General features: G+C 36.1%; 1 protein-coding gene across 5 annotated transcripts in view; it reads left to right on the forward strand.

Moving 5' to 3' along the window:
* LOC131042140 (putative ABC transporter C family member 15) overlaps window positions 1-25,582 on the forward strand; it is a 216,200-nt gene that overhangs the window by 21,467 nt on the left and 169,151 nt on the right. For all 5 annotated transcript variants that reach the window (XM_057975462.2, XM_057975461.2, XM_057975460.2 and 2 more), the window contains 3 exons: window positions 2,494-2,579; window positions 2,665-4,764; window positions 5,864-6,184. In XM_057975462.2, coding sequence (XP_057831445.2) covers window positions 2,707-4,764; window positions 5,864-6,184 — 2,379 coding nt within the window. In that variant the 5' untranslated portion in view covers window positions 2,494-2,579; window positions 2,665-2,706. The remainder of the gene's footprint in view (window positions 1-2,493; window positions 2,580-2,664; window positions 4,765-5,863; window positions 6,185-25,582) is intronic.

The following is a 25,582-nucleotide window of genomic DNA, read 5'->3' on the forward strand; positions in this document are numbered from 1 at the left end:
CTTTGTTCAAGAGAGGATAAGATACCTTGGTATTTTATTCTGTGTTCGCATGTGCATAAAAAACACATCAACACTAGGGTATATTTCTCCATGGCATCCAAAGACATTTTTTCACATGTAAGGATCATAGTGGGCACAATTCAAAGGGAAATGGTGCTCGATAGGTACGGATAGTGTTGATTGGGTAACGGTCTTGGGATGGAGGCCATTGTTGCAAGTTTCAAGGCCCTTTCTTGGTGTATAACGACCTGATAGGTAACATAGAAGACATGACAAAAAACCCTAAATAAAACTTACCAAAAAATGTAGTGAGCATGTGTTGTTTACGCATCCAAATTTGAGGACAAAATCCCATAGATATGTGGAGATTGAAGGACAAAACCCTTGTAGTTCTTGCTTCAAAGGATGACAATCCTTTTCAGTTGAATTAGCGGTCTCACCTAGAGGTAGTGGCAACGATGAGCGATACCTTGTTACTCAACACTTGTAGTTGTCAAGAGTGAATACCTATATTTTCCATTGCTTTGGTGTGTTATTACGACACATGGGTTGTCTTCTTGACCTATTACTGTAAGTGATGTTGGAAAATCCCCATTTTAGTCCTCAACAACCCTTATAAACTTCATTTCTATTGTTAATACCAATTTCGTGTTCAAATCTAATTTGATAATCTAGTAAATGTGTTAAATCATCTACAATCAGATAGGCATTGTTTGTTATGGGATTGAGTAAAGGATACAACGTAGAGTTAAGGAGAAATTCTTTTGGACGCATCTACCCTTTTGAGGAAGTTATGAGCACCTCATGATCTCAAGGAGGACTTCAAATGAATACTAGAGTAGAAGCGTGGAGAAGTAAATCCAATGGTAGATGCTTGTGCAAGGAAAACCACCAACAAAAACATGAAGGTGATTACATGTGGCAGCCTTGGGTTTTGTGCGAGTTTGTGGATGTTTTCTTTCATCATTATGTCAAAAGAAGGCATATGAAAGATTGGTTGCCTTCACTATTTGATCCAAGTCAAAGGTGGGGAAATTGGGACATGGAGCCATCATAAAATATTGGGTTTAGTGTAGGAACTTTCCTAAGAAGGGGTCTACTTGGGAAGAATGAGGGAATATTGATGTTTGCAAAGAATTGAACTTACAATAGCTTGAGGGCAAGAGAATTTGAGTAGGATGGATTTGCCATGTCCCCTTTTTCCATAGTCTATGTTGTGTTCTGAAATGTATATTTCCTATCACCAATCTTCTCCTTGATCCAAATTTGTGTATGAGTTCTTCCCCTTCATCCCCCATGCATTTGCTCAAGATTTGCAAAATTTCTAATTATGGAGGCATGACCAATTTTCTAAGTCAGTGTAAGCTGTCGGATGGAGTATACTTTCCCAACATGACTTTCCTCCCAAGTCTACTTTCTTCTATACTCCTGTTGGGGTTTTGGACATCCCCATTCAGGCATACCTTACGACTTCCACTGCCTTCATTTCCTTCTCTTGTTGAGCCATTGGACTTATTTATCCCATCATACCACTCCGACCACTCCTGCCGTTTTTTTCATTGTCCATCCCACTGATTCCCACCTATCACTTGACACATTAATGTGTTTTAATGCTTATTCTCAACATGTGGATCTAGTTGTGGTACTATATCTCCAGCAACATTATTTACTTTGGGACATTGTTCCATGTGTACAACCAGCTGTACAAATAAAGAAGACAACTTCATCTGCCATATATAAGGTAGATAGGGCTTCAAACCCTAAGGTATCTTCACCATTATTGCCGAAGATAGTTACAGGTTGCAGGGAAATTTTTCCATGCTGCCCAAATAAATTTTCGCACATTGTTGCAGGACTATGGGTCAGAATAGTATATCCTGTCTAAAATGTCTCTCTTTTTATCATAAGAATGAATCTGAAAGGAGATAAATAATCAGTAGTTCTATGAAAAAGCCCTGTTGTAGGACTTAGGAAGGCCATTATTGTCAGTTTAAAATCATACGTTTTAGAAAGTACTCTCACTGATCATGGATAGTTCAAGGTGTTGGGAAAAACTAACCTTAATTTCTGGAATGAAATATCATATATGCTCCAGCTGTTTTCATTATTCATACTTCATAGCTGTCACTGCTAGTAAATATCATATTTGTGGGTGAGTCATTTGCCTTTTTGTAATACTATCCGGTCAAGTGGACATACAGAAGGTTTTTGCTTGTCTGTCAGAATGCATTGTTGTACCTGCCTTGCTTTTCTATTATGTATCAGCAATATTAAGTATAAACTATTCAGGTCTTTAAACATTATCTTGTTATCTGGCATTACATTTAATCTTTGTGGTGAATTATAGATTTAATGCTGTATTTACATAGATAACTGTTGCTTTTCACTTTCAAATTTGTATTTTTACAGTGATTTGATATATTTTAGTTATGATAAGGACATAAGATGGTTACAGATGTTTATGTATTAATATAACAAAGTGGTTTATTCCAGATGAGGCACGTGTCACATATGGTCTGAGTAGTTGAGTTTAAATTGCTGAAGAGGTGGCATATGTGATTGTTAACCAGAAGTGACTGGTGAGTAACCTGTTTTTTTTTAATTTTTCTTTATCATGTTCCACAATTTGAAATATACATATGGACTAACTATATGTTATTGCAGATAAGTATTTTGGTCAATGAATTCCGTACAGAGTACTTAAGTATGAGGAAAAAATTAAGTGTAGCACAATTCTGGTTGGCTTCAAGCAGCCTGATGGTGAATTCAGGATTTATAGCATTTTTGGGTTGGTTGCATCACCTTCTACTGGAGCAGAAACTTGCAAAGTTGGTCTTGTCAGCTACACAGATTGCTTTCTTTACTGTTTTTCTGGGGTTTGGATTACATGCATTACTATATGCTAAGTATAGACATTACCATCAAAGGTTTTTTATAAGTAGAGGAAATTTACATATTGTTCAAATAATTACCACAGTTCTAACTGTAATCTATTCAGGTGTTACAATTTACTATTGTTGGGTCGCTCATTATGATAGACTATCTCATAACTATTTTCCAAACTTGGTATATTTTTCTACCCAAACAATGGCATGGTCTGCTTCATTTATTCTTATAAATTTTGAAAAGAGATCTGCCTTGTCCTCTCACCATTTTCTTCTAAGAGGTTGGTGGGTTGTTAGTTTCTTCACATGGACATATCAGATTCTTTCACGTGGTGCCTGCTTCATCAGTGACAACTTCAATCTATTTCATGTAGTATTTGATGATTACATATTGATTGTGACTCTTCCATTAGTCTCAATACTTCTGGTGGTTGCCATCAAGGGCTCCACAAAAGTAATAGTCACAGAAAATAACGATAATCTTTCAACAAATCTATTAAATAACAAAAGATCCACGTGGCTACGGCAGGATCCTGAAGGTGTAACCAGTTACACTGGTGCAGGATTCATAAGCAGGTTCACTTTTATGTGGATGAATTCTTTGCTGGCAACTGGTTACAAATCTGCTATCCAAGTTCATGAAATACCAATGCTTATGATTGAAGATAGAACTGAAAGTGTTAGTCTTTTATTGCAATCAAAGCTGCAAACAGCAGGAGGTTCCCTTGCATTAGCTCTGTTGCAGTCCTTCTGGAAGCAATTTGTTTTAACTGCTGTTTTAGCCATCTTAAAAATCTCTGTGATGTATATGGGTCCCCTTCTAATACAGCGATTCATAGATGTCACATCAAGCAAAGAGACTATATGGTACAATGGAGCTGCTCTTGCTTCTATACTGTTTGTAGCAAAGTTATCTGAAGTGGTTATAGATCATCAATATAACTTTTATTGTTGCAAACTTTCCTTGGCTGCAAGGTCATCAATGATTAGTAGAATTTACCAAAAGGGATTATGCCTCTCAAATTCTGCACGACAGAGCCATGGAATAGGTAAAATTGTAAACTATATGTCTGTTGACGTGAATGAAGTTGTTAGGATTGTACAAACCATCCATGACATTTGGGCAATGCCAATACAGATAGCTATTGCATTGCTTATTCTCTTTGATGTGATACGACTTGCTATGGTGGTTGGCCTGCTTACCATGGTATTTGTTATGGTGCTTTGTTTACTAGTAGCCTCAAAACAACAGAAATACATGGTACAGGTACTTGCTTGCAAAGATGATCGAATGAGGTTGACTAACGAAGCAATCAGCAATATGAAGATAATTAAATTGCAGGCCTGGCAAGAATGGTTTCATAAGAAAGTTAAGGCTGCTCGTGATGCTGAACGGGTCTGGATAATGAAGCTTATGTATATTGGTGCTATGAACGTTTGTATGCTATGGTTATCACCTTTAGCAGTTTCTGTTGTCTCATTTGGTTCATGCTTACTGATGAAGATAGAGCTGACACCAGGGCGAGTTTTTACTGCTATTTCAACCTTTCGTATTCTCCAAGAACCTTTAAGACAATTTCCTTCTCTGATCACCGCAGCAGTACAAGCTGCTGTATCTCTCATTCGGCTTGAAAAATATTTCAGCAGTGATGAGATGAATGGAGAGGCTGTTGAGAGGTTAGCTGTGGGAGCTAACTATGCGTTATCAATTGTAGAGGGGTCATTCAAGTGGTCTCTTGAAGATGAAATGCCAATTCTCAAAAACATAAATTTAGATGTCAGACCTTCATCATTAATAGCAGTTGTAGGGAGGGTTGGCTCAGGCAAATCTGCATTTCTTTCATGCATACTTGGAGAGATGGAGAAAGTCACTGGAACTGTAAGTAGAATTTACCCTTATAACCATATTGTCTTGAAGCTGAAACATAATGGTTTATCTTTACGTTTTGAATCTCAGAAAATTTTAGAAAATATTATATTGTTTGAAAACTGTAAGTACTCATATAGTCTAGTACTTGAATCTTTCATTAAAAAGTCTGTCACTGTTTACTGTGGTTATAATATGGGTTCAATAATGTCAATGGATGTTGTCCATTTACTTAATGAGAAATTTGCTTGTTCTCTATATCATTTTAATATTCTGTTCCCACAATAGGAATAACTATATCGTATGGTATTTTAAAAGTAAAATTCATGGTTAGCAAGTTTGATAAATTTGATTTGTTTCGAAGGTTAAACAATTTGGAAAGCCTGAATTTCAAAGAAATTGGGTACAATTTCTATAGAAATTGGAAAGTGTGGACCGAACTGGACAAATCTGGCTGGTCCAAAAAATCCAGATCCTGTCAGATTTAGACAAAAAGTCCAAATTTGGTAACTAGGTTTTAAAATTATCTTTATATCATGATTGGTGAGTTCTTCCTTTGTTCTTTAAAGTACAGTTTAATAAATAAATGAATATATCTCACTGGTGGTTTGGTCTTCTCATTGTTCCTTAAACCTCTTTGTTATCCAAAATATCTATTTGATTTGAAGGTTCATGCTGTTTCTCTTCCTTGCATGGTGCAAAATACATTTGGATGTTGTTAAGTTTCGATGTATTATAGTACAAATTTTATTGGGTTTGTATGAAAAATAACTATGTATTTTTATTTTTAATCTATTATCATGTATTCCACAGATACTTGAGAAAGATACAATCTGCAAGAGATTTCAACCATTCAGCATCCTTACTCATCTCTGTGTAGATATAAAGAAATATGATTTATCTGTTTTAATTGTTTTGCACCAAGAGAGTTTGAAATGTAGTACTTATTCTAAATAAACTTTTGTTTTCTACCTGAATTGCATTTCTTGATTTAGTACTAAGTTGTTTTATATAGTACTTGGTCTCCCTTAATAGTGCTTCTTGATTTCTGAGTATTATGATCGTTGCATTTTAGCATTTTTTCAGCTTAAATAGAGATAATTGCTTGCAGGTGAAGGTGAGTGGAAGTGTAGCATATGTCGCACAGTCAGCTTGGATACAGAATTGTACAATTCAAGATAATATCTTATTTGGAAAAGATATGGACTATGCCAGATACAAGAACACTCTCAAGGTATGTGCGCTGGATAATGATCTGTCTCAGATGGCAAATGGTGATAAGACTGAAATTGGCGAAAGAGGCATCAATCTAAGTGGTGGACAGAAGCAACGCATCCAGGTGGCTAGAGCTTATTATCAAAGTGCAGATATTTACCTTCTTGATGACATTTTTAGCGCTTTAGATGCCCATACAGGAACCCATCTATTCAAGGTATATATTCTCCTGTAAAAGGACAGGACTTCTCTGTTACATTCATTTTGTGCAAAAAGAAATGAAAAGTTTTGAACTTTTATTGGCATATTCTTAAAATTAGTTTAATGGTTGTTTGTAGTGAATGTTTGAAACTTAACATATTGCTCCTCTCTGCATTATCATAGCCATTTTGATTTGTTAGATTTAATAAAAGGGTTTATCATTGGGCATTTGTCTTTTGCATTATGCAATGGAAACCTCACTGCTTTGAATGATATAACTCATCTGTATTTTGCATTATTCAAAGGAAACCTCAATTCCTTGCATATATTGGTCAATCTTTAATTTGGATGTGTCTGGTTGCTCTTTAGGATCCTATGGAGACAGATTTTTAAGATTTTAATAAGCTTAATTAATATCAAGAAGTTCTGGAAAAGTTTGTGTAGAAGCTGTTGGCCTTGACTTCTCAACAAGATCTGGGTTCCAAGAGAGGCTCACCTATTCCAAGAATTTTGATGTTATATAGTTGGCCTTGGCCCTTAGTGGTCCCTAAATAGATGGAGACTTCCAGTTAAGTTTTTCTAGAAAGAGATCACTTGTTGAAAAATGCATGTCTGGAAAAGTTCATCAAATGCTGATGAAGGAAAATATAAAGATGAACCAACCATAGTCAACGGGCTATATGTGCTCTATCTTTCTCAATCCATTAAAAGTGAGATGATATTACATTCGTGCATATTTAGGAAACAATAAATGTCTAAATTAGGTGATAATTGTTGATAATTAATAGCTTCGGTAAGATAAATGATTGAATGGGAGATAAATGAAGTCTCCCATTCAATCATCTATCTCATCGATAGATAAATCCAGATCTCAAATGATTATTCCTTTATCTATAATTTCTCTCGTTACTCTGATACAGTCAATTACGTTACTCATGCAAACTGATCGAGTGCAAACTATTAGACTGATAAACCGATAATGATCGGGTCTTATTCTAAACCCTCCCGATTCATTATCGGGTTATCACTTTAATAATAGCCACCGAGTTTATAACCATCGGGCGAAATGCATATCACCGACTAACTAATGTTATCGGTATAAATTGATAAACCGACTAACTTATGTTATCGGGTTTAAACCGATTAATAGTAACCACCGATTAATGTTAACACCGATTGATGTTGCCACCGATTGATATTGCCACCGATTATCATCGGATTAATTATATTAATAACTGAAGTGACTTCGGTTCTTTTGTATATGTGATGACACCGATTAAGCAATCGGTTAAGGAGGGACACGACCAAGGGGTATCTTGGTCGGTCATGTCCAAGGGACATGATCGATCAAGGTACCACTTGATCGGTTCCCTCCATGATATATATACCCAATGATATATTGTGGAGAAGATATAGAAAATATAAATGCTCTCTCTCCACCTGCAACAAAGAAAAGAAATCAGATTTATTATATTGAGATATAACATTTACTTGAAAAGAAAATAACCTTGAATATGACTTGCACCTTTAACTGAAAATTGACAAACATTTACAATAATCAGATAATATAATCAAAAGGATGCATGTTGTTTGGAGAAGATTCTGAACAAAGAAAAATAATCCTGACTGCAAAGTAGTTCAAAATGAAAAACTTTAATCAAAATAGCAGATCTGAGTATACTAATCTACAAATACATACTGCTGAAGAAATGAACACAAATACTGACAAATCTCAACCCTCAATACTATATTTATTCTCTATTGAAACCAGAAAAAATTACACTGCACTAGCTCGACACTCAAAAACACACTATTTTTTTCAGTGGTGTGCCCTAGGTCTCTTTTATAGATCAAGAGAACTCTAGGATTTACAATGAAAAATCCATATCATTGTGGAGTGCCTAGCCTAGGAGAAAAAACTAAAGCAAAAGAATACCTTGTTCTAAAATAAGAACAACAGCTAAATCATAGAATTTTGAATCCAATCTAAATGTAAGAAAAACGAGTGTCGTCATGCTAAAAGATAGAAGAATTTTACCCACCTAAGAATAAAAAAAACAAAAACAAAACAAAAAGAGCAAAACTGATTACTGTACTGAATTTGGTTACTTCTCTGCTAAAGGGGAACAATTGCCAAGCAATAGGTACAAAAAGCCTCCGCCTTTGTGAGGAAGGTGTTCTTCATCAAACCCATAGAATTTAGAATACAGTCTGAATATAAGAAAAGCAAGTGTTGTCATGCTAAAAGATAGAGAAATTTCACCCACCTAAAAATAAGAAAACCAAAAAGATAAAAACTGATTGCTGTGCTGACTTTGGTCAGTGAAGGAGAACAATTGCCTAGAAATAGATACAAAAAGCATCTATCTTTGCATGGAAGGTGTTCTTCATCGAACCCTATCTTTCCCTCTATATCTCAAGCTTCCCTTTAGCTAGGTGCTTTGGCAAAATATCTCCAACTTACAAATATGAGGAAATATACTCAAGAATCATTCTTTTTGAACTTTGTCTCTGAGGAAATGGTACCAAGTGTCTATATGCTTGGAGTAATTGTGAAATACGGAATTTTCAAAGAGTTTGATGCAGCTTTGATTGTCACAATACACAACTTCTGGCTTAAACATCTGATCAATAACTTTTTCTGTCAACTTGTGAAGTGAATAGCCTTGCAATTAGCAAAGAAGTTGCCATGTACTTTGCCTTGGATGAACTCGATGCAATTGCTGCCTGCTTCTTATTGAACCAGGATATCATACCTAAACCCAAGATGAAACATAATTGGGGTGCTCTTCCTAGCACTAGCATTACCTGCCCAATCTAAGGCAACCTCGATTCTCTCCATCTTTATCGTACCTCAACCCATAATGAGTTGTGCTCTTCAAGTACTGGAGCACTTGCTTTGTACCGGTACAATAAATTTACCTCAACTCAACAATGAACTAGCTCAATGTTTCATACCAAATAATATCAAGTCAAATATTTACCAAACATATGAGGAAACCTATCAACTTCTTCAACGTTGAAGGATCCACCAAATCGAATTTTGAATGTACAATTAACTTTAGATTCAGAACCATTGGAGCGAGGACCCATAAATCACCATCTAATTTATCTTTAAAATCTCTACTGTGTACTTTCCTTTACTATTGTGACGTAATCACACATTGCCCCATTGCAAATGGGGATCCCCACTTTTTCGCTTTAGGCTTAGGGTTTTAGTTTAGTTGTCTTGGCTTAGTGTCAGTCTCTTAGTCTTTAAACTTTTAGTGAGAGGAGGTTAGCTCAGGCTGTCAACATGCAAGATAGAGGTTAAGTTAATAGGGCTTGTCATGGTCAGTGTGTCTAGATGAGATCAAGTAACCCAATGAACATTGAAATCTTAACGGGCAAGATTGTCTAGGTGAACATGTCATTTGACATTTTGTGCAAACCAGGCTAGATGTTGCGCCCTAGGAAGTGTGACCCCAGGCTTACGAAATTACCTTCCAATGATGAAATACATCCAAATAGCGAAGAGTGAAGGCAATGGCCTCATGGAAGTTTGAAGAAGAAAAATTTGACTAAGTCAAATTTTTGCTTAAGTCATGGACTTGATCCTAGCTTGCTCACCAAGAGCAATTTGTGGAATTGGACCTAGGATTTGTGCCCTCCCTTTGAGAGCATTTGACAATGCCATCAATTTCCTCATGTGAGTAACTGAGCATATAAAGTGCGCTTTGGGTCTTGGTCAAGCAAATATCATCATTGTGTCTTGTTAGGCAAAACAAAACTGTGTGAATGGACCCTATAAGTGCACCCATGCTAGAGGCAAGAATCACAAGATAATCTAAGGCAATGTTAGTAAGGGATCAAGATTGAAGAATTCAGGTGCGAAGACAAAAGGCTATGTCAAGATTTTGCTCAAGCCAAGGACCTTGCCCTGAGCAATGAAATTGTGCAAATGAAGCAAGAAATGCGCCCAAGCAAGAGAGGTTTGAGCAAAGGCAACATCAATGTGGGCGTTTGAATGAATGATTTATGCAAGCAAGGATGAAAAATAATTATCAATTTGTGCAAATACCCCCTTAATTCATGCCCAAGTTGTGCGAATGCACAGTCAATTTGCGCTCTCCCTTGAAGCTTTGTGCAAATGATCATAGAAAATGTGCTCAAGCAAACAAACTCTGTGCAAGCAAACCCCTATTTTGCTCTCTAGTTGTGCAAATGAAAGAGCAAAATGCACCCTAGTTGTGCAAAATGAGAGGGTAAAATGCGCCCTAGTTGTGCAAATGAACATGAAAAATGCGCTCTAGCAAAAGATTTGTATAAATGAACAAAGGATTTGAACCTTGAATCTTGTACATATACATATGTATTTTGCGCTCCATTTGTGCAAATGCGGGGTGAAAATGCAACTAGGCAAGGATGTGGAACGGTTAACTCAAGTGTGTGACCAAAGCAAGAAGGAACTATAACCAGACCTGCAACACATGAAGTGATGATCCGACCTTAAACATTGCTTAATTAGACCTAAATGAGGTGTGTGAGGTTGAAATCAGACTTATGCCTAAATCCTACATATTCATTTAATGATTGTTTCATTGATTCATAATGTTTTAATTCAAATTAATTTTCTCTTGAAGGTCTGATTGTAAGTGGATACAAAGGGAAGCATAAAGAGGTAAAGCAAGAATTCAAGGGCAAGAGAACTTCATTAGCAAGCACAAGGATACTAGGGAGGCCAGCATCAAGTACTTCGACATGATGGAAGATTCACACACCAAGGACCAGCATATTCAAAGTTCTTAACACACCACAAGAGGTGCATGTACCATAAGATTCAAAGGAAAAGCAACAAGGGACAATCAAGGTTAGCATTGCAACTTGAGAGGATTGATACAAAGTTTTCATCACATCATGGTGACATGAGGAACTCAGGACTTTAAGGCATAAAGTAGAGATACCATACAAGATGAGAAGATGTTTTACAATCCTGAATTTCCTCTAGAAATCCAATAATTATTGCTAGTACAAGCGAGCTAAGGTGGCATCCTTGTCATCACCGACCAATCAAAGGATTCTATGTCAGCATGTCCAAATGCATTGAACTTGACTCGCTCAATGAAGGTACAAAGTTCGAGATACCTAACCCCATCTCTCATTGTTTAGAAATTCAAGATGAATGTGTCCAAATAATTGTAATTTTCTCATTGGCCAGAAGGAGTTTGTTGTAACAAATCCTAATTAGGGGTTTATCTTGTAATCTTGGCCATTGATTGGTGAACCAATCTTAGCCATTGAATTGTATTAAGAGCACTATAAAACGCTTAATTCTCTCATTGTAAAGGTTAATTGTAATGCCCCGCTAGGAAACCCCGAAGGGATAAGCCAAAACACAAGAATAGAGTGCAATAATTTTTTTATTTTTTTATTTTTTTAAAGTTACACAACATTAAGATACAACAAGATATCAAAGATTCAGATTACATAGCGGAAGACATCAACTAACACCTAAAGAGTTTCCCAACGAGATTACTTAAATTTCACAATTCACTTAACTCACACGATTAATCCAATAAGCTGATTATCTTAATAACGAGATAATTCTTAATCAGGATAATTTCTTTTAGAAGATGGAAATATAAATCACAAGCAAAGATTCATCCATTAAGATCTCTTCATAATCTTCATTCAAGCTTTTCATAAAAATACAAGCCATACCTCTAATATTCTAACACACTAGAATTTCATCATAAACTTATGAGATCTTTTCAAGCATACTTAAAATTCCTAACAACAACTGAATATATTCCATTACTCTAAGTTGCATTCTTTCATATTCCAATTTACTGCATTCTAAAAGATGATTGCATACATGCATCCACAATAAATCTCATCAAAACCACTTATGCATTCGATCAAAATGGCATTCAAGAAAGGACTGCATATAAGCATTTAAAGTTAATTCCATCATATCCACTTATACATTCTAACATAAGCTATTCATACATGATAAAGTTGAATAAGGGAAACATAAGAGAATAACATCACATAACACCATAATGATCTCGGAGTTCACCCCTAAAGGGCTACATCTCCGGGTCTGCTCAACTGCAAGACCCCTCTGATAAATAATAAAGTTAAGAATACAAGAGGTTACACCATTACAATCCGGTCATCAAGGCGAAACATAAACAATATACAAGCGACCGCATCGGTCAATTAATACATAAACGATCCCTGAAAAGAAAAGGATCCAGTTGAACATAATCAAAGCTAAAACAAAGGTCCAGGAGAGCATCCACAAAACTGAGCCATCACCACCCAAGGTCTAACATGAAACCAGGTACTCACAAAGGTATAGACAATAGGATGACCCACAAACGTACTCCTAACAGGACAAAACGACAACATACTAGCGAACGTAGGGACAAGTGTCATCACACAACCTGGTATGGTTACCATGGCAGGTCTTCATAGGTCCCGACCCCATACATTGGGTTACCCTGACAACCTAATCCGAGCCTCCGGTCCATCCAAGCCTCATGTGGACCCACACATCCTTTCGTGAAGACAAGGATGATGGTTTGCCATTTCAGGCCTTCTCACAGCATGTCGGGTCTATGTTAGCACTCGTCCCATGTGTGAGGCACATTTATCTTACTTAGAGATTACATCCTAATCTACTGATAGGTTATCACTTATTAGACTCACTTTCGATGGGTTACCCAGCAGCCACTTTGGGCGCGGCCCCCAATCGAAAGCCACTTTCCCATATGACACTAGACTATACTCAGACGAACTCAAAAACCAAGGAATACACATGGTCAGACGAACGGAGTTCAAAAGGAGGGAACGACCATCTGGTCAAACGCGACTCAAAAGTGGTACACTCACTGACGGTACTCGAACCAGAGACCTGACCAACTATGGTCAACCACGAATCATCATTCGACACCCCCACAAAGGATATGACCAATTATGACACCACCACAATACAACAGTCAACTCGGAACCGAGGACTAAAACAGGTACCCCAAGTAAATCCATACAACAGGGACCTATCAAACAAGCACGACTTGCCATTACATAAGCAAAAGCGAAAACAGAAATTAAACTCGCATAGGTAATATTCAGCAGATACAATCTTTTCCGAATTGATCTAAACATTAAAAGTCGATCAAGCTTTCTACATGATCTATAATAGATTGCAGTTATCTACTTCATTTAGATACAGGTTGCCCTTGGTTTTCTAACTCTCTAAGGTTCATTGCATCGAACATACAAAAATACGCCATAACGAGTTCTTTAACCAATTTCACAAGAATATAATTTAAACAACCATTAACCAATTAATTAAGATATTTAATCTTCAATTAACATCATCATTGACGTACTGGTTCAAAATAAATCCTACACATTTGTCTTTCCAAGAACCAATTTACACTATACAGATCAAGGAAATATACATATTTAGGGAAGCCAAATAAAGAAAATCCATTACCAGATTAACAAATTGTTTCCTTGAGCATATAAAGAAATTACAAAAATTAACTATTAATTAATGAATATATTTAATAATCCGCGATTGATTAAATATAACAAATTAATAATTAATACCAAAGTGACAAATTAAGTATTTAATTACCAAAATATGCATTAAAATAAGATGAGTTTTGAATATTAACTATTGTATTTTTTCTTTTTTTACATTATACAATAAATCAATAACAACTCATACTTGAATTTTTAATTAAATGCCAATATTTATAATAATCAGAAAAACTTAATTAAAATATTAAACATTAAATAATATTAAAATATTATATGCATTTTTATTTTTGAATAATAAAAAAAAATACATAAAAAAAAAACATTTTTAAAACTTAAAAGAAAAGCATTTTAATATGGGGGAGGGTACCCACGTGGCCCCCCCCCTTGGGAGCTCACGCTGCCTCCCAATGGGAGCACGCAGCCCCCATGGGAGAGCTGCTGTTCCCAAAGGGAGCACGCAGCTTCCCATGGAAAGCGCTGCTGCCCATTGGACATGCAGCACCCCTCCACGTGGTGGGGAACTCTCCCACGTGGTTGGGGTTTCCAGTTTTTTTAATTTAATTTAATTTTTTTAAAAAAAATGATCACTGTGCAACACACAGGTTAAAAAAAAACAGTCTCCCAGAGACTAAAGAATAATAAATTTTTATTTTTATTCATCCATTTGCAATCTTTTTTAACAATACCTAGATCAGGAAAGGGGAAAATTTCTCCAAAACCAACAGCATATTGGTCAAACAAGATTGATCTTCACAAATTTAACATCTAATCTGCCAAACCCCCAACTAAATTTCAATTTTATTTAATTTTAAATCATTCTTAGCAAACCAGAAATTGATTTGAAAACAAGGAATGAAATCAAGGAGGAATAATTCAAGATCTTATTTCCATTCTACTCTATTAATCAATCAAACCGATTCTTCAATAACAAATTCATTTCTTTCAACCAGAACAGTAAATTCTTTTGGCAACAAGAAAACAATTTAGAATCCTACCTTCATACGCAATCCTGGAAGAGATTTACTGAAGAGCCCAACCTGCAAGCTCAAGAATTCCTCCTCCTTCCAAAACCCCCAAATTTCATCCCAACAATATTTTTCCAACAAAACATTTTTCCAAAATATCCATCCTCCAAAAAAATTTCCAAAAGTCTAGGTTATAAGGAAGAGTTGACCAAAATTTCATTTTTTTTTTTTTGGAATTAAAATTTTTATTTAGAAATAATTCTCAAAAATAATTCTTTTCCAACTATATCAATAAATTGAATTGCTTTTCCCATTTAAAATTGATTTTCTCACTCACTGAAATTTAACCTTTCTATTTCAAAAATGCCAAAAGATTAAATTAATTCTATTGCAATTAAATTTAAATCTTTCTGTTTCAACAGCATATACAAAATGCATTTAATATTCAAAATCAACCATTTAATTGAACTTACTCCCAATTTAAGACAAGCAAACCAATATCAACGATAATCACATACGAAATCCCGATTAATTTAGTCCATTAATCTTTAATGCACGAACACATATTAAGTCAAATTAAATACTAAGGACTAATTAATCAATTTAACCATACACACCAAGCACGCAAACCAAGAAAGTCAACTAGACTGACGACTCGCAAACCCAACCAAAAGGGAATACCGACGACGACTAACAGTGCTCACTTGAGCACGACTATGGTCAACTAGGGTCTTAGGACCACCTAATCCAACTGTAAGGATAAAAGAGGTACACTCAAACCTGCAAATCCAGGTGAAGACGAACCTCGCACTCATGCGGCATTGTACCTGAAATCTCCTGCAACCAAGAGTCATACATGCATACATATATAAACTTAATGAAAGCGTTAGCCTGATATTAATACCACGAAAAAGGAACACTGAACAGCTTGCATACAACTAGTGTGAAAACCACATCAACAGCTATGCATTAACTCAAACATCTGACTATAATCATTATATTATGATAAACTAACTAAGATAAAACTGAGATTAGAAATTGATTAGGGCAGGGGTACTACATTAATAGAGAATAGTTAGTACTTAAAAAGTAGAAGTAGAGTAGGAGGAAAACTCTAAGTTGTCGCAAAGACTTGTTGGAATAAATACTTGATTTCATTGAAGTTATGGTGGATCATGGTGTTATTTCTACTTGTTGCATGTTTTCTTTCTTACCTCTCATGGTTTAGATAAAGTTCTTTGATTGCAAAGGAGAATTGTAAGGATGTTGATAATTCCTTGGTTCATACTTTTTGTATCTTGCTGATTGTATGCTACAGTGCAAAGTTAGCCTGAATCTCACACTTGTGCTTAGTTCAATTATGGATGCTTATTAAAGTTGCACCGTGTATGGGTATTTGCATGAGTATTCATGATATGAAGACCTTTCTCATTCTTAGAAGATTGCACTAGTTTTGCAGAGTTGTTCCTAGCATGGAGAAGCAAAGCCTAGTTTAAGGAATATGCCCATCCAATCATCATCCCTTACTATCATTGATCTTAGGAATAGATTAGTCTCTCTAAACCCTTTTCTTTCATCTTTTCTTTGTTAGTTGAGAATTGAGATAGATCCAACGTTTCAGCAGCATTCAAGCATTCAACATAAGTCCCCTTGTGATTCCAACAATATCACATCATAGTATCATGCACACTGAGTCTATCCAAGAGCACGTCAAGACCTGACATTCAGAACCTTGGAGTCATCCCATTTGATCATGCAGTTTAGCACTTGGGAGGATTTTGATCAAGAGAGGATAGAATACATAGTATTTTATTCTATGTTGCATAGTGCATAAAAAACACATCAACACTATGCATTGTCAAATCAAAGAAGGCTAACATCAATATCATCTTTGCATAATTGTATCAGTTTATATCAGATATAACAGTGATCTATATTCAATATATACATTATTATTTGAATAACATTATCATTATCTATCTTATCAATTGCATAATTTTAACATCAAAATGGTATCATACATTATTATTCATAGTACTAATTGAGATTCGAAGGAAAGAAGTCTCTTGCAATTGATCTTTGCAAGTTAACTGTACCTACTATTTCCTAAATTATAAAATTAGGGGACATTGCAAGTGTTATCAGAGCTAATGAACTTGCCAGCTTGTGGGGAAAACATTTCAGATGGGCAGAAGATGAGGATCATTCAAGGATTGGTACAAACTCCATACTAAAATGAATCCATCCGTGACACAAAATAACAACATTAGAGAGATATTAACTCAATTTTTGGACATGCTTAAACAAGTAAATAATAATGGCAACAAGGGAGGCAATAAAACTCAACCTATCAATAATCAAACTCCAAGTAAGTATATACCTACAGCAAGTTCGAAATGGCTAATACCAACATTTCCATCTAGAGTTGAACGTAAAAGCAATACCCAAGTTGGTTGATCTATTCCAACAAGATTGGATAAATGGAGGTCTACAACAGATATGTCTCTAGAGGGTTACATGGAACTAAGGATGAAGTTCTTACCTAAAGAACATAGAGGTCATCACCCTGAATTAAGGAGAAAAATTGTAAGGCATGAACACTTGAATGAACAAGAGAAGAATGATTGCAATATTGCATCAAGAACTTCACACACACACATCAATCCACAAATCACAACAAAAGTCATTAGAGGCATTGGAGGTTATTAAACCTAAGGGATAAAGCTTAAAAGATCAAGAAGAAGATCAGAATATAGTCAGCAAAAGTTTCAAGGAACCAAAGATTCAAGGAAAGGAAATAGAAGCCGTTAACTCTTCATGCGCCTCTTCTATCACAAGTAAACTAAGTACATGGAATCATGAGGGTAGTGAATGTGATCTTACATCGTCTCAAGGATCGTACTCGGAGGATGACACAGTAGAGATTGAATCAAGAAATCATAATTCAGATTATGAGGAACTGCTTAATAATGAGGATGTCAACCAAAATTCTCTTTCACCTACCCAAAAATACTTAGCATCCATGATTGTGAATGAGATGAGTAATGCTTCTAGTGCAAGTAAATCAGAAGTTACTTCTTGTATCCAATCTAATCACCTTTAGATAGATAAACGATGAAATGTAATATTGAATGTGTGGAGAGATGAGATACAAAAGATAGTGAGCAAGGATAGAAGAGTAGCTAGATATCATAAGATCCATGACTTGAAACATTGCTTGAAGAAATCAGATGAAGAGAGGTTGGGAGAAGATGGGTTTGGTCTTAAAAACAAGGATAACCTTCAACTTAATCATTATCCCTTGTTTGAAGTTGAGGTGGACAAAACTTATGACAACATACTTTTTGAATTGAATGAAGAAGCTATTTTTAACTCATATAATGGTGAAGATGAACACAAAACTTGGGACCCTGTTGCAGTCCTATCAGTGATATATTGAAACAAGTTTGGAGGAAAGGGACAGTTCCTAATAGTATCGACACTAAACACTCTACATTCAAACTACAAGAGGTTGCAGTTCAGAACAATATTCCTTCTTTGGATCAAAGATCAAAAATTGATTGTTCGAGTTTGATAACAAGGATAAGACACTCTTTCATCATATATCTTATACAAAACAGTTATTACTACCATTGTTTTCCGATAAAGATGACATCCATTGATGACCAAACGGTTATTAAACCATTGCTAACTGTGAAGGAATAAACATTGAAAAATCCCACAAGTACCATACCAATTAGTGTAATCAGAGTAGCGCAGCAGCAATGTGATGAATCGTTCCCAAGACTGATTTGGAAACTGGGAATGGAGATAACCCATGAAGAGTATAGTAAAATTGCTCTTATAATGTTAAAACTCGAGGTTTCTGCAAAAACAATCTTCTAAAGAGCATGGGAATGTTCTACCTCTTGACAAGACTACTCCACAAGATGATATGTTGAAAGTTTGGGATCCAAGAATCATGGTTTTAAGAATGCTTGTGGGCAAGCATTTTCAAGGAGGGGAGACTGTGATGTCCCCATCTTTGCACTAATAATATAATAGCATCAAAATGCCTATGTGGTCAAGGAGTGGTAGACCTTGGGCACCTATGAATAGTTAGAAGGAAGTTAAAAGTACGTTATACATAGCAAGTAGATAGTTGGAGTAATCAAGTATCAGGAAAATCGTGAAGTCTTATAAGACGATTTTCCCTTATTAGAATTAAGAGATATAAGGATGAGTTAGATGACGGATATCTCCATCAAGCACCACCGAGCTCACAACATCATAAGGACAGGCCCTCTTTGATACTTCTATTATACCAAGTAAGAAGAGCATCTTCATGAAAGCAAGAGTGGATTAAGTTATCAATCAACAAATAATGATTAATCTTAAATGGAGAAGACACACACATCGGTAAACATATAGATGGTACATCATTATGGGATAATCAGATCAATCACATACAACTGATAGAAAGAATTTCTTGAAGCTGGTCATCATCAATCAGACTTGAAGACACAAGAAATTGATAAGATTTGCCATCGATGGACAAGCAGAAAGATTAGAGTAGACCAATAGTCAAGCATCGAACAATTATGGAATCATGAGAGTCGACATAAGGACAACGAGTATCTGATTGCTTTGATTAGATCAGTCATACATGAAGAAGTCAGATATATTGTCGATGATGGTTAGAGACTAATGTATAACGATTAGTCTTTGAAGATATCAAGTACAATAATCTATGCAGATCGGTGATTAGTAAACAGATCGACTAAGGCATATACTTTGGTAGAAATTGATGACATCGATATTAATTAGGGAAAGACAACATCTTGTATTAATTATTATGTTAGCAATATCAATTTAAGCGAGAAGATGACTAATCAGATGATTAGTCATGAACACTGATAATGATAGCAAATTGATAAGCAAGGAATTTGTTAATAATCATAGCATGATAAGTGGCAACGATTACACCAGCAATACAATTGATCATTTGTTACAAGATTAATGTTTAGCATCGCTGACAGCGATCAGTCATAATGACAATGATTATGCTAATCAGTATCATTTGTGTACAAGACCGATTTGTTATGAAGAAGGACGATGGGTAGGAGATGTGTCTTATCAAACATGAAGAGATGTAACCCCTTCAATTTGCAAGATATAAGAAGGCAATTGATCTCATTCTAGCAATCATTGATTTTGGAAACTTATTTTTACTTCTTGGTATCCTTTAGTGGATTGTCTCGCAGAGCATCAACCATTGGCTTATTTTCGGTTGCCTAAATTGAAGGAATTAATCAGAGACAGCAAAGGGGACGGCTAGGGGATGACTAGATAAAATATAGGGAAAATTTAAATACATAGGGAAGTTTAAAATATGCATATGAAAACGTGCATAAAACATGCATATAAATGTTATATTCATATGAAAACATGGATAAAGAATGTATACATACATTATAGAACCTTAACATATAACATTGGTGTTCAATTGTTGCCCTTGTTTGACCACCAATATTGATGGTATTGATTGGTCTACACTAGCCATTCCCATTGATGTTCATTTCCAGCGCAAGCATGTGAGTTTGAAGGAGTTCATATTTCTGAGTGCTTTTGGCTATGATTGAGACTTGTTTACCCTTCATATTAGTTAAAAGTCCAATGTTGCAGACCTGCAACCACTTTTTTGCACACTACCAAGTTCTGAGTGTTTATGAAATTTATTATCAGGCAGTTCTTCATTATTTCTAAGTGCTTTTGGCAGTAATTCAGACATGTTTACCCTTCATATCAATGAAAAATCCAGTATTGTAGACCTACAATCACTTTCATATGCATTACCAAGTTCTGGGGGTTTGTGAATTTGAGTTGTGCTTGTTGCCAAGATCTTTTGCAGCACCTATCCCAATGTTTTCCAGACTTGTTGTTGTAGTTAGAATTGGTATATGTAGTTTAACGTGTATGAAATTTAGCAAACACATAGTGCACTATTGCTGAGGTGTGGGGGGCCACAAAAGGAAATAAAAAAATGTTCTTTTTTTTAAAGCATTCAAATCTTTTTTTTTTCAAATGTGCTAGGAAAAGGGTGATGGCTGGCTGTCCTTGAGACAGTTAGGGGATGTCATAGGTGTCCCCAACCATCCAGGGGATGGGGGTATGTCCCTGGCGACTGGGGACACCGTCCCCTTTTCTGGGGACATTTCCGACTGAAACCTTATTTTTGGGGACGTTGTGGGGACGTCCCATAGCTGTTCCCACATCCTCAAAATGTCCCCAGGACGGGGATGGGGGATTTACGCCTGGGGACGCGTCCTCGGGTAACATAGGTGGAAAGGTATGATACTATGGAGAAGGTTGTCTCAAACCTAGATAAAAGCTCATCCACTGTTGATGCTTCTACACTTATTGAAAATTGCTTCTGTTGCTGCTGCTTGCCTTTGCCTTTCCTTTCACATCATTGAGAAGCATAGTGGTCATTCTTGTGGCATTTGAAATACTTATATGGCTCAAGTCTTACTTCCTCTAGTGAGAAGAAATAGAATCGCCCTTCCACTTTTGCCCCTTTTTGAGTCCTTTCTTAGTACCATTCCTCATCTTCTTTATGTGGCCTAGATTTTGACTCTCTTCCACTCCGGTTGAAGTAGTCTCCAATCTAATTTCCTCTTGGATGAAATTATCCCAGAGCTTCTCATGAACACAAACACCTCAAACAAATGGGTTCTAACATGGAAAGAACCCATTTGAAGCTATAGGCATCAACTCATTTAAAAATATTGACAACAAGTTTTATCTATTATTTGGGGCTAAGTTTTGTTGCGTGTTACAGAATTAAGTTTTAATCTTTCTTTTACTCTTGTGAGCAAGTGAAAGTTCTTTGCAACTATGGTTTCAAAGGTGTGCCCTACGTCTCTTTTAAAGATTAAGACAACTTTAGTGTTTGCAATGAGAAATTCTCATCCTAGTGGAGCACCTAGGCTAGGGTCTTGAAACCATTGCTCCACAATTCTAGAACATAGTTTCACCTTCAAGGCCAATGAGTGTCATCAAGTAGGCAAAATATGAGCTCATTAACAAATTGGGGAGGGTCAACAAGACAATTTCTTAGAGTTGGTAAAATCCACTTTCTTTTGGGCTTGGCTAAACCTAAGAGGGAAGTCCTAGAGGTGACCTTGAACAAGGTTTTTCGTTACATACAAAGATATGCATGGGATAAACAATTTGCAGTAGTACTCAATTGTTAGTTTTGATCACAATTTTTCTCACCAGATCAAAACAGATCTACTGCTATGACCCTTATTAAGCTGATATATATATATATATAAACATGATTTACTGAGATAAAAACTACTAAGGTGATACAACTTTGAATCATGAAATGCATATGAACCTACTTCTTAATCTAACACTATTGGTGAATGATTTGTTCATTTTAAAGTGCATGGAGGGTCAAACACTTTCAAGTCTAGTGGCTTATATTGGTTTATAAAGTCATGATTACCAGAAGACATAACACATAGAAATAACAAAGAAATATATTAATAATTGGGAATGCTTGATAATACCTCTCCAAACTTCTAGAAATCCACATGCAATATGAAAAAGAACTTACAAATGGCAATCTACAATGCATTAAAGTGCTGCAACACTTATGAAATTCTTATTGCATTCATGCCATCAAATGTGGTGAAAGAAAACCCTTAGCTAGGAAGAACCTATCGGTCTTCACTTACAACTAGACAAGGAGATGTCCAATTACAAAAATGTGCTACAAGGCAGCTACCTCTTCATGATTTGCAAAATGAGCTGCTTTAATGGCAACTTGATATGCAAGGATTGAAACCCTAGATCTAGCTTGGCATTGCAGTTGCATGAAAATGGACAAGTGATCCATCTTTGATATGCCAAATGAACTCATATTTATAGAATTGGCGATATCATTAATGCTGTGCAAAACAAATTGACATCCTACAAAATTTGCCAAAATGGCACACTTGAACTTGTGTGAAAATCATTTGTCATAAACACAACCATCTCATTAAAAATGGCATGGTGTTATTCATCCTCCACCTTTGAAAGTATATTTGAATTCACACTCTTAAGATGTACAATTGTTTTTGGGAGAGGAAAACCCTTATGGAGTTGTCGCGACACCAAATTTGGTCGATAATGGCACTTTGGGTCATGCAAGGAGATAGGTGGGAGTGAAGTTTCAGGGATTAGAGTTTGGGGATGCCTCATAACCACATTGCTATGGGGGATTGAGGATTGGGTGAATGGCATGATTCATGCTCAAAGTAAATAGATAAGGGTATCTCTGCATCTCTAACTTCAAAAAGACATATGAAGGAAGTAACTGGGAGATAGGGACCAATAACAAGGAATTGATCCCATTAGGCATGCACATAAGAATAGTTTGGAACTTGCAATTTTGATGAGATAGTGTAGTGAAAAGTGTTAGGAATTAGTGTTTTGGGCATACATTATTGATTATATCTTGTACCACATTAGAAGTATTCCCACTTCACCAACTTTGAAAAAGTGTAGAAGAAAATGTCGAAAGTCAAAAGATTGGAGATACCAAGGAAAATGCACTCGGGTAAAGGGATGGCCAAAACTTCGGCTTCAAAAAGTAAAATAGTTTAGGATTCAAGGAGTTGTGGTTTAGAGGGAAAATATGCAACACAAAGTTTGAAACACAAACAGAGGCAAGGGAAAAGAAGGGGGAATGGATGAAAGGTATGTTGGTAAGGAAAACTCTGAAGTTTTGATAGGGAAAGGGAATGAAAGTGGTGAATGAATGAAAGGTATGCCAACATGGGGAAGTTTAATATTCCAACAAAGACAAAGGAGTGAGGTGGACTTGGGCAGAAAGGCATACTAGGAAATGAAACTTCGAAATTCAGACATAAGCATAGTCCTTAGAAATTTGAACAAAAACAAACTTCATACCTTTATTTTTTGAAACCTTGGCAACTTTTAACACATCATAGGCACAAAGGGGATGATAGAGGACAACACTTAGGAAAAATTGACAAATGGATACCCATTCGAATATTTGTTAGATTGGTCATATGTTATGTGCAAAATGAAGCCTAAATGCACAAAGGAGTTGAGACTTGTTGATGTATTTTTAAGGCACAATCTAACACAAAATAAAATACCCAAGAGTATCTTATCCTCTCTTGATCAAAGTTACCCAAATGCTGAAGATTAGCTTAAGTATCACTTGAGACAACTCCAAGGTTCATAAATGTCGGGTCACGACGTGTGGATAAGCACAGTTGGTCGTTGTGATTACGGTTTCTTCAAGGGGCCTTACGTACTTAGGATATGAATGCTTGATTTTCAATGAATGGTCTTCTTTCAAATGATATGAGATGAGGCTCACTTACTATTACTACTAGATGTTTATCAAAAAAGTGCAAAAGATGAGGGTTTAGAGATGCCAAGCTACGCCTAGAATGCGAGGATGAAGGATGATTACTAGTGAAGCTTTACTAGTCTTAGTATTGCCATACAAGAACAACTCCACCAAAACTAGTGCAATCTTCTAAGGGGATCAAATGAATTTCCAATAATTATCAAGCAAAGACACCATCAATTGGATGCATATCAGTAATTAAATAACAATTGAACTTAAGCACATTTAAATATTCCAGTTGACCATGCAAGGCAAATTTGCAATCAACAAACTGTTAGTGGTATGGATTATGAGTTTCACCATGCATCATACACAACAATCTAACATTCAACCTAAATACTTAAACAAAATTCTAAAGCTTGACTTGAGAAGATGAATAACCATGCAATTGCTTCAAAGATCGAATAGAAACACCACACTTCAATGTCTTTATTAATCCTATACCAGTTGACATCAATGACAACACAATGCCAACAATCTACCCCTTTGACATTGATGTCAACACATGCAGTATCTGGCATACTACAAATTCTCTCTCCCCCTTTGTGTGTTCCATGGATTCTCACACATGTAGTATGCGGCATACTACAGATTCTCTCTCCTCCTTTGAGAACAATGGCAAAGGGCACTGATAGGGTTTTCTCTCCTTTTTCTCTACCGGATGCTTCTCCTCCTTTGACCATCATACATTTTATCCTCTCAAATCACAACACGTGAGATGGAGGGCTCAACCACCAACTGAGACCAATCCCTCAACAACTAAGTGTATATGCAAATTGGAAACACATGCTTATACAAGTCTGAAACCAATTTAAGGCACATGTGTCAGTGAATACAACATACCTACTGGTCAGACTGCAACACTCCCATCTGGTACCAATTGTTCTTAAGAATCAAATGTGATTGTACTATGAGTGCTACCAATTGATACCAAATGTTGATGCAGGCATTGATACCAATTTGTATCTCTTCCGATACCAAATGCATGTTCTCTTGTGCAGGTAACTTTCCTTCTTTGTAGGCAACTCTCCTGGCGGTCCAGTTGTGATTTCAATTTGATAGACATTGAAATACCTCACAACACTGGACATACGAGCACATTTCCAGGTCTCAATCATATCGGTACATCCATAGACACTTGCACACCCTTTGTGTCCAGCAAGTCAGATAACAATTAGAAGATATGGCTGTCAACTCCCCTTGAGTCATACATCTCAAGTCCCCATTGCCTATCAGATTCAAAACCGTAGCTCCAATCTACCCCATATACCGGTTGAGCCGTGCATATGTGATCAATCTGAAGATCTATCAGTTCCACAATTTCCACCACAACATATGACATGATCCTAGGTGTACACAATGCCATACAATATCACTATCATGCCATATATCAAACCGGTTAGCCCAAAACCATGCAAGCATACATGATCAATTACTGGGCCAACATATGTTATTCAAGACTTTTTCAGTACCACCTGAGACAAACACCTCAATCCATGCT

This window comes from Cryptomeria japonica, chromosome 9 (genome assembly GCF_030272615.1).
Source record: "Cryptomeria japonica chromosome 9, Sugi_1.0, whole genome shotgun sequence".
Taxonomy (NCBI): Eukaryota; Viridiplantae; Streptophyta; class Pinopsida; order Cupressales; family Cupressaceae; genus Cryptomeria; species Cryptomeria japonica.